The sequence below is a fragment of the Prunus persica genome, chromosome G4 (genome assembly GCF_000346465.2).
Source record: "Prunus persica cultivar Lovell chromosome G4, Prunus_persica_NCBIv2, whole genome shotgun sequence".
Taxonomy (NCBI): domain Eukaryota; kingdom Viridiplantae; phylum Streptophyta; class Magnoliopsida; order Rosales; family Rosaceae; genus Prunus; species Prunus persica.
This window is the reverse complement of record NC_034012.1, coordinates 6,022,171-6,033,379: the sequence shown is the minus strand read 5'-3', so window position 1 is coordinate 6,033,379 and position 11,209 is coordinate 6,022,171. Positions and strand designations below refer to the sequence as shown.

At 33.2% G+C, this 11,209-nt stretch overlaps 1 protein-coding gene across 2 annotated transcripts; it reads left to right on the top strand.

The window, feature by feature from the left end:
* Positions 7,676 to 10,733, top strand: LOC18781300 (MADS-box protein FBP24). Of its 2 annotated transcripts, none has more exons than XM_020561578.1 (8): positions 7,676 to 7,745; positions 8,170 to 8,433; positions 9,319 to 9,385; positions 9,498 to 9,662; positions 9,748 to 9,789; positions 9,903 to 9,944; positions 10,058 to 10,319; positions 10,439 to 10,733. In XM_020561578.1, the coding sequence occupies exons 2-8, from the start codon at positions 8,246 to 8,248 to the stop codon at positions 10,441 to 10,443; spliced, it is 771 nt and encodes a 256-aa protein (XP_020417167.1). In that variant the 5' UTR covers positions 7,676 to 7,745; positions 8,170 to 8,245; the 3' UTR covers positions 10,444 to 10,733. The 2 variants fall into 2 exon arrangements, with proteins under 2 accessions (XP_020417167.1, XP_020417166.1); XM_020561577.1 differs by lacking the exon at positions 7,676 to 7,745 and adding an exon at positions 7,824 to 7,972.

Genomic DNA, 11,209 nt, shown 5'->3' with positions numbered 1-11,209 from the left:
TTCCCTAAGCCTCCAAGTGGTAAAAATTATGGTCAATTAACCTTTGTGTTTTTCATTACTTACTTAGTCCAATTATATATACATATTAAGAAAAATAAATGTTGTATTTCATAGGGAAATATTATTTATTAGATGCGGGTACCCACATATGAGAGGTTATTTGAGACCATATAAAGGCGAAAGGTATCATCTCCCGGATTTTCGTAGGGGATGCCAACCAACGGGTTATAAAGAGATATTCAATCATGTTCATTCTTCTCTTCGGAGCGTTATTGAAAGAACCTTTGGCGTGTGGAAGAAAAGATGGAAAATTTTAGGAGATATGCCTAATTATCCATTCAACAAGCAAGTGAAGATAGTCATTGCTACAATGACACTTCATAATTATATAAGGAGGCATGCCCAACATGATAGACATTTTGATGCTTCAAATGATATCTTAAGTGAAGAGATAGGTGAGGATGTTGATGTACAACAAGAACTTCATAGTCTTCTTGACAATGGAACACAAGAGATGGAAGCATTGAGAAATAGCATCGCTACAAGTTTAATGAATGCATCTAATTAGCTTCTTTTATATTGTAGTGATCTATTAATTTGGGCATGTTAAAATTGAACAATTTTTATATATTTGTTTTGCTAACCCTCTCCGAAGCCCTCAAAACATATTGTTATTATTAATATAACAATATTTAGAACTACTTTTGTTACAATATTATTTTATAATTTATGGTAATATATGTGTGCTAATTGTAGATTACAATTTTTGATAAAAAAAAAGTGTAAATTAAAAAAAGAAAACAAATTTAAGTAGTGAAGTTTGTTTTCTTTTTTTAAAGTAGAAAAAGAATGAAGAAAAAAACAAACAATTTCATCATCATGCCCTTTTCGGTCATTATACATATTAAAGGCACTTCTGATAAAAATTTACCAAACACTTTGACTACTCACAACAGTTTTTCATATACAGTTTACCAAATGCCTAGCTGATTATTTTCGCAGCACAGCAGAAGCTGTTTTTTTTAAAAGCACAATAATGCCAAACTAGCCCTAAGTAGATCAAGAAATTGTGATGCCACAAGACCCTTTTTTTATTATTCTTTTCATGAATTTTCCATCAAGAATACAAAATTCTCATACATAAAGCAGACATCATGACTAAAGATAGATCTTTTGGTGATATTTGGGATGGCGTATGGGACATTACATGAAGGGTACAACCATCAATTTTGTCAACAAAAAAAAAAAAAATACTGGAACAATGCCTTTGGACCATAAGAATAGAGATCAAATTGCAACTCAATTTAAGTTTATCAAGTAATTTCTATTAGTCAATCTACTACGCATGGGATATATAGATTTTTTTTATTATTTTAACGCATGGCTAGGGCAACAACACTAGCAAATAGCTTGTAAACTGGGTTGAAGATTTGGAATCTAAGCTTTTCTGGACGGCATGATTTCAATAATTGTTTTGCAGGCTCCTTTGCCCTATAAATTCAATTGTGCTCAGCAGCCAGCTCCATCAAGGCAAAGAAAACTTTGCACCATAATGGTTAGCTAATCATGACTAAAGAAATAAGTAACTTATTTAAATATTCAATAAAGAAATAATAATTAAAATATAGTTACTAATTAAAGTAATAGTTTTTTAGTTAAATACCCAATTCTACACCTAGTCCTATTACAAAACCCTATACCATTTAATCTTTATAAACATACCCAAAATAAATCCAAAAATCAACAATTGTATATTTTTTAATTTAATTAATAAATGAAATACCTTTAATATCATTTTTAGCATTAAATTAGTTTTGGATATCATTTAAAATCTACAGAATGCAGAGAACATAAAACTTCGACGAAACCACTCCCTGAGATTTGAAGCCTGAAGCCCCTCTCCTCCTTCAAACCCTCATCTCTCCTATGTTCTCTTCTTCCCTCTCTCTGCCTTCAAAGTAAACCCAACAGTCTCAGAGCCATGAACCAACACAAGACCAACGAAACTTTAACAGATCAGCTGGTGAGGCAGCTCCTCCTTTGGAATTTAGTACCCATCTTTGCTCTTGTTCTTCAACAGATCTGTCCCGAAGGCTTCTAATGTCAGACCTCAATCTCTCTAGTGATTCGCATACGTTAATCCCACACACCTTCTTCTTCTCAATGATGTTTTTTATCTCATCTTTAACCCAGTTAGTTTCACTGGAAAGCTCTCCCATCTGGCTGAGATTCTTCTTGATTGTAGCAAAACTTATTATATGGGAGTCCCTTCTGTGTTTCTCAAAGGTTTTGACCAAACATTTTTCTCTTCGAACAACGGATTTGGCTTCCTCAACCCATGCCGACTCGGTTTTATCCAGCCTTTCTATAGTTGCTCCAATAGAGTAGTGGTCAGATTCCCAGATTTGACAGGCTCTAGTGTTTATCTCTTCTGTTAACTCCATTACTTTTGCTGCATCCTCTGAAAATAGCATGCAGTAACCTTGATTCTCTTCTGATCAGCTTGATATCTTCCTCCAAGTAGAGAAATGGCTCATAGTTCATGTAGAAGTAGATAGAAAGTATTAGTGGGACAAGAATGAAGGGAAAGAGCACATGATACAGTGATATTTGAAACAAATAATGGCATAGAAGAAATACAGCAAATAGGACATGAAACTGAGTGCTTTGGAGAATGGAATCAATAATCAATGTTGAGGGCTTGGTTGCTCCTTCTCTCTAGTATGCCAAAACCGAGCATAAACACAAACATCGAGAAATATTGATGACAATCAGAATTTGGATTTTCAGTTTCGTTATGATCCTTCGTAATCATCTGAGGCTGAGCAACAGGTATCTTCATATCTTTCCACTCCATCATCCATGTGGATTCAAATAGCTGAGCACCAACTGTTGCTACATTGTTCCATACAATGGTGGTTTCCATGTTTAGCTGTCTTGGCAGCCTTGGTTTGTTTGGTTGTTTAAATCTTGGCAGCTTTGAATGTCAGGTCCTGCAACTATTGTTGAGATGGAGTCATTCTCTGTATTTTTATTATTGTTGAGTATTGATTTTGAGTGGTATGAAGTTGTACATTTTTATTGTACCTATTATGAAAATGAAATGACGTAGTTGTTAACTTTCAGTATGTGGTATGAACAGTTGTTAACTTTCAGTATGTGGTATAAACAATTGTTATGCTGTTCATACCCTGCAATTGAATTGATTTCTATAACATAGTATTAATAGTGTACTTTTATGACATAGTATTAACATATTTTCAATAACAAAACATGCTCTCTATTTTTCTCTATATATAGCTGTGCACTTGAAGTTTATGATATGCATAATGTATTTTTACTAGGAAGATAGTTCTATGATAGAGTATTAACAGTGGACTATTTTTTTTTGGTTGAGATATTTCCTTTTGCCTTTGCGATTGTTTCTGATAAAACTATAAACAATTATAGGTGATTTTTGCAAAGGATATCGAATGTCTTGCTGGGCTTTTATGGATTTTTTTTGAATTTTTTGTATGAAACGGTATTAACGATATACTTCTATGACATGGTATTAACAATATACTTCTATGACATGGTATTAACAATGTACTTCTATGATATGATATTAACAATGTACTTCTATGATATGATATTAACAATGTACTTCGGGCTTGCTGGGCTTATTTTGGGTGTTTTTTGAGTTTTTTTGTGTTGGGCTTGTTTTAAGTTTATTAATGGCAGTCATGTAATTTATAGGAACTTCAACACTCATTTTTTATGTAGTAAATGGATTTTGGGTGTATTTCTAAAGTGCATTTCATGTGAGGTTTTTTTTATAATTTCAACTCCTATTTTGGGTATATTAGTGAAGCTCCCTTAAAGTAATTAAAAAAGAAAAAGATATTACTTAATTACATATATTAAATTAAGGAAGTTGGCCAAAAGAAAAAGTAAAGAAACTAATTTTATATTTTTAAAATTATAAAATAAAATAAAATAAAATAATAAATGAACACTTCTCCCGACGAAATTTCGTCGGCACAAGTCTATGCAGGCAAAATTTGCCGGATTAGGTTTCCTAGACAAAAACACCTCTGCCGATGAAATTTCGTCGGGAGAGATCTTTTTGAAAAAAATAAGTATAAACTTATGATGTTTAGGTGAATTAATTTTTAAAAATTTTATTGTTAATTATTTAATTAGTGAAATTAGTAATTATATTTTAATTATTATTTATTCAGTGAATAATTAGTATTAAATTTATTAATTAACTTCATGAATTATATTACTTAATAAATAGTAATTCAATTTTCCCTTTTTCTGTTTTCCTTTAACATTCACTAAGTAAAACATAACTACTAATCAAAGTAATTAAAAAGAGAGGTACTTAAAGGGTATAGCCGCGTGGCTGGACTTTTAAAATATTCTATTATTCGGAGTACAGCCGCACGGCTATACTTTGAAGATATTCTTTTGATATGCCCTTTGTGAACACCCCACATCGAAAATTCACAATCCTATAAAGGTCTTTATAAACAAAGCACTACTTTGGTTTGGTAAGTGTGATTAACATTGGAGAGTTGGGGTAATGGGCTTGGCTATAGGCTCGGCTCTGGATTTGACGCCTATTAATAATAATTATATTAGGCTTTGGAGAAATTTAATTAAGACACCCAAACGAGGATAAGCAATTCATTTTTTCTGTTTTTGACATATCCTTTCAAATTAAATTTGAATGAAATTATGTTTGAAAATTGCACAAAATAATTAATTACGAATAATGCTACTCTTACCACATTCTCATGTCACCTTATGTGGCAGATGAGGTGGACAACCACATTAATTAAAATTATTTAATATTTTCTTTTCTTTTTATGATTTATTAACACTTTTAAAAAATTGTTAATTAAACTTTCTTTATTAAAATACACGTCATTGATTTAGTTGATGTGGTATATGATATGGACATGCCACATCATGTGGTATAGAAATATGGGATAAAAATGTGGTAAGTGTAGCATTACTCATTAATTACTATTTATTGAGCAATTTATGAAATAAGTAACATACCTTGGATATGCCTGACTTTTCTCTGCTTTATTTTTTTAAAAGATATATATATATATATATATATAGCTTTCATTGAGGGATCCCTCAAATAAGCTTATTTGAGGGACACCCTTTGTAGGGTCCACTCCGGATTATATTTCACTAATCCAAATCGTCTATTTTGTTGAAACGGTTTCCGATTTGTCTAATTTTTTATAAGGATGATCTATGAATGAAGACCTAAAAAAATAGATGGTTTGGATCATTGAAAAAAAAATTGTAAGGTACCTTAAAGGGCGTCCCTCAAATAAAATTATTTGAAGGATCACTCAGTAGAAGTGGACTGTATATGTATATATATATAGTCAATTTGATAGCCTTTAGATGATTATTTTAATGACATGACAAGCTTTGGATAAAAATCAAATATATTCAAGCATGGAATCCGAATCCGATGGCAAATTGGTAAAATACAGAAGAAATACTCATTGATCCCTAACATTGACAAAATTTGGACAGGTGAATGAAAATTTAGTGGATCAGTCACTTGTGAAAAGTTGAATCGTTCAAAATGTTGGGTTAAAACAAATTTCAATCATTATTATCTTTTATACAATATGACTAATGACCAATCAATTGATTTGCACACAAAAAATAGAATATATCAGTTTTCAAACAAAATGTAATTGTGAACACTGTAAATTAGAAAAAATGTATTTGGAATAATTAAGTAGAGAAATGGAACTTTCTTTCTGGTTAAGAACTTAAGAGGGAGCCAACCAAACCAAGGCCCGAACACCAATACACAAGGAAGCTCACAAAATCCTGAATAGGAACTGAGAAGCCTAAATCAAGAATAATCGTATCAATGTATGGCTGAAATATATTAGGTAACAAAGTATTAATGTACGGATAAAGAGCGTCTACATTTGCACGCGATGCATTTATTCATATTTCACAACATTTAGGCAATATTAATAATTTAACGACACATTTCATTTTGAAAAGTATTTAGAGAAACAAAAACAAAAACAAAACGTAAAAGTATATGAACTTTAGAGTCAAAATTCAAAGCACTGAATATCTCAGGCAATGCAAGCGCGTAAAAGACAGTTAATTAACATTGATTGTTGAATTTGAGTCCACCAAGTCCATGTGATTCTGTGTAAGACTGAAGCAATATATCAATGAAGGAGACGTAAAACTGAGTTCCATTTTAGGCAAACAATCATTTTTATTTCTTCTCTATTTATAGCACTCATCCAACGGTCACATTTTGAGCCTCCATGACAGTGCATGTAATATGCTAGGGTTTTGAAATGGTTGGAGTGTTGAGTATTGGTAGTGGTCCGATGAAATGAAGGTTTGGGGCCCCATAACTGAAGATAAATCATTATATTCTCATTGCAGTGTTGAAAAAATTTTAGGGGGAGGGTGGGGACCAATCAACAACAATTTTTCAACCTTTGTTCTTTATCCAATTTGGTTGTTCTTGGAGTAAATAATTAACTAGGGTTAATTTGCTACCATACAAGATGCAATAGTTCAGTAATTCACTAAGAGAAAAAGCCTCACAAACACAATTAAATTTTCATGAAATCTTTAGTAATTTGTTGTCCTAATTAACATAATCTACATATAATTAGTCTCATCAAAACCAGGCAATGCATATGTATTGATTTGCTTAATTTACCCCTCTTGTTTTTTTCCTTATCAAAATTTGGCTAGGCATATAATTGGTGTACAAATAGTAGAAGTTGATGATGTAAATCAAAGTTTATGAGTCATTTGGACGTGCCTAAAAAAGTTGTGACTCATAAAGATCGTCAGTTGCAGACTAATGACACTTTAACTAATTAGTAGAAATTCCACGATCATGCTTAATGACTAAGCCATGTTTACATAGATGATTAACACTTAATAATACACTTATCTAACGCCAACCCATAAGCCAACCCAAGTCGTCATACATATATACATCAACCCAAGTCTTCGATTTGTTTGACATTTGGGGAAAGCCTAGTTGGCTCACAGCCTTAAAAAGTGTCTATAAATGGCAAAATCCATAAGGCTGGGTTTGCAGACGAAAGGGCAAAAGGGCAGGGGTGGTTAACAGTCGCTGCATGCAATAAGACACCAAAGCTTTGTAGTTCTCGACTGAAATTACCTATATACCCCATGTATCTGTAGCATGCATGAATGTGATCTTCTTCTGCGCACTAATTAGGGCATTGAGATTATTGACCATGGATGGACCACTTTGATACAACTGCAATTCCATGTGCTCCTTCTAGCTGCATTTTTAATTTACCATAATACAGAACTAGATGCAATCAAGTACTTCTGTACACCTGCTAGGATCGATCCTCACAAAAAATATGCATATGAATTTCACCGTTTTTAATTATTTTTCTTGGAAAAAAAAACATGTGAATAAGTGTTAACGATATAAAAGATGAATATTTATAATTAGTGCATAATTAACTTTAGCTCAATTATATATTTTGTACATGGTGTGACGAAGCTGTATTAGCACTGTCTCTCTCTTTCTCTTCACTCATTAATCTGAAATCAATTGGTAGAGAGGCATTTTGGTAAATAGTGGGAAAATGATGGGCAATTTGCCTACCTAAGTTTATCTAAATATAGAGAGTTGCTCAGTTCATTCAGCATTCCAAACTTGAAACCCAACAAGGCAAAGGGAGAAAGCAGAGGTAAAGCACCAATGCCTCTCTAAGTCTGTTGCTTCCAAACTCTTCCTTCTACCTCTCTCTCTCTCTCTCTCTCTCCCCCCCCCCCCCACCCAATATTTTCACAGTATATACCAAAATGTTAACATATTTACATATGTCGTCATTAGGGTTTTTAGAAAACTAGGTTCCTACTTCTGATCACAGTTCTTTGTTTATTGTGGCATTCCTTCATTTAAGATTTTTATTGGGTATAAGTCTCTCATCATTTATTTTCATCCAACAAAAATAAGAACCCCTTTAGCACTCTTATAGCATAGTAACAATTAAACATTTTTTTTTCCATATATACAATCCATATATATATGTATATGCTCTTTGTTGTTCAAAGTTTATGTATTTTTGAACTTAGCTAATTGTTGGGTTTTGGGGTCTTGATCTAAATCAGGAATTTGAGCACTGGTAGAGTCAGAGTTCCATAATTTCTTCTCTAGCTTTTCCTACAAAGAAGAAATTGCATAAATATGGGAAGGGGAAAGATAACAATTTCGAGGATAGAAAACCGAACCACAAGGCAAGTCACTTTTGCAAAACGGCGGGCTGGCCTGATCAAGAAGACTCATGAGCTTTCTGTGCTGTGTGATGCTCAGATCGGTCTTGTCATCTTCTCAAGCACTGGGAAGATGTTTCAGTACTGCAGTGAGTCTTCAAGGTGATGAACTAGCACCTACTACGTACTACTTTTGTGGATCTCATTTTTCTCTTTGCTTTGCTTTGATGGGTTCCATTGTTTTATTTTTTAAAATATATTTTTGGTTTATTTTCTCTTTTTTCTTTTGTCAGAAGATCTTGTGTTTTGATTCATGGGTAGGGCTAATTTTTTTACCTTTTTCTTTTTGCAAACTTCCACGCTTTGATTAATTGTAATGTGTTTGATTTGTTTCAATTCTCAACTCCTCTCCTTCCTTGTGTCATGTTGTTATTTTTTGCCAGTTTTGGTTTTGTTTTCTGGAGTTCTTCTACTGATGATCTGGTCCTACTCTCTCTCCTCCCTCCCAATATATTATTTTTTAATTTTCTTTTCTTTTTTTCTGAGCACCGTCGCAGGTTGATTTTGACACAGTACTAAGGTTTGGTTTTGAGTTTTGGTCCTTTAGCCTCATCAGATTCAAATGATTTGACCAATTGAGTACATTTACTTGCCATCTGCGCAGATCTGCATACCTAGGGTTTTCCTATAGCATATTAATTTCTGACAGAGGCAACTTCATGATTACTATGTCAGATAAAAACAAAGAAAATAAAAATTCATGATTAAATTATTACTTCTGCCTCAGCACAGCTACAATCTCTATCGTCTGATCATACTCTTTACTTTTTGTTTTTCTTTTGTTCTACTTGCTCTTCCTTGTCTGAGTCATAATTACTTACATTTTGTGCAAGTGCATCACTAAATAATATATTGAAATGATCAAATTGTATCAAATTTATACATTAATTCCTTTTCATTTTGGATAAATTGTATCAAATTTATACATTAATTCAGTGGATTCAACGGATATTAATGTCAGCTGCATTCATATTTTGTATGGTTTAGCATGGAGGAGCTGATTCAAAGGTACCAGGTTGCTAGAGGGACTAGAATATTTCAACACAACGACACGGTACGTATAAATTTGTAGCTCATTGATCATTGTGTACTGATTTTAATTCAAAATTAATTTGAACTTGATCAGGATTAAGAAATTGTAGCATTATTGAAATTTGTACGTATAGGAATATATGAATGCTGAGCTGAGGAAAATGAGGAGAGAAACTCAGAGTCTGGAACTGAGCTTGCAACGCTACACTGGTGAGGACCTGAGCTGTGTGCGCTTTGAGGATCTGGTGGAGCTTGAGCACCAGCTAGAGGAGTCTGTTAACAGGGTTCGAGCTCGCAAGGTATATTATTTAATTCATCAAATCCTTTTAGTTTATTTGGTGCTTATGTTTTTCTTTACTGTCTTGTTTTTATTTGCGTGTACAGTTTGAGGTCTTGCAACAACAGATAGACAATCTTCGTGCAACGGTAATTAATTTGTTAAACACCCATTTCTCACCATTTAATTACCATATTAAAATTGTTAATTAATGATATTGAACTTTGATCTGTCTATGTATATAATTATTTAATAATACTAGACCAAGAGGAGGGAGGAAGAAAATGAGCAACTATTCCATCTGGTGAGTATCTTCAGAAGCTGTACCATTAAAAGTTTCCTTAATTATTAGTTTAATTTTTAATTAACATGAAGTGTTTAAATTAATTGTTTAATTTAAATGCATGCAAGATTCAGATTAAGGCGCATCAAAACGCAGCATTTGGTCATGAGCAGGCCCATGAGGCAGAACAGGTGGAGAATCTGCAGATTCTACCAAAGTCTGAGGAACATCGACACGTACTGGATCAGTTCCCATTTGGTGGTGAAGAACAACCAAGCAGTGTGCTTAAGCTTGCCACACTGCCTCAGCCTCAGCCTCAGTTCAACCCCTATTCTCTCCAGCCTCCTCATCAGCCCAGCCTCCTTGATTTCAATCTCAGCGGCCGCTCTATATACGGTACGTACACCTATATAGTAATTCGAGCCTTCTCGATTAATCTCAGCCGCCTCTACCATTATCGCTAGTATACTAGTGTTTGATTATATGCAAACTACATTGGTTATGTTCTTCTGCAGAGTGAACAGCTTATGAGAAGGGCTAGCTTCTGGCATGCAGCAAGAAAGAAGAAAACGGGTGTCTGGATCCTCTCCATGCTGGAATTTATACAAGATATATATATATATATATCTGAATTATTTTCAGGGCTTTTGAACTAGTTATATATATATATATATATATATATATATAAGACTTATTTAGAATATTATTAGCTAATCAGCGTTATGTTCTTGACTTGGGGTTACAAATTTCTGGTTTTTACTTTTGTTTATAGCAAAAGTGGATGTTGGTTTCTGTTGATATATATATATATATATGAATGATCAGAGATCACTAAGAATAGATTGGTATATCTACCATTTGATTACTTAGCCAAAAACTAACGCTACTAAAAGTTCACATAAGGTCAGAGCATCTATGTCCTAATAAAAGATATCACGGTTCATAATAAGGAGAAATTCTTGAGTCCGACTGTCATATCAAGTCACAATATGACTACAAACACAAAATAGTAAAACCCTTGTATTTTGGTCAAATTCAGCCCCACTGAGTATGTTGCTGTATACGACATGCATACACAAGAAGTTCTAATCATCTCATAATTAATCACCTTATTAATTTATTTATTACCATCCTAGTTATCAACTTACCAATTTGACCTCACGTACGTTGGTACCTCAAAATTTCCTGCGCTGTTACATTTCTCATGAATGTGAGAGAGGGAGAGACAGAGATGTGGGGGGTACGTGTCCCTGTTATTTATTTTATTTTATTGAAGAGAAGGCAGA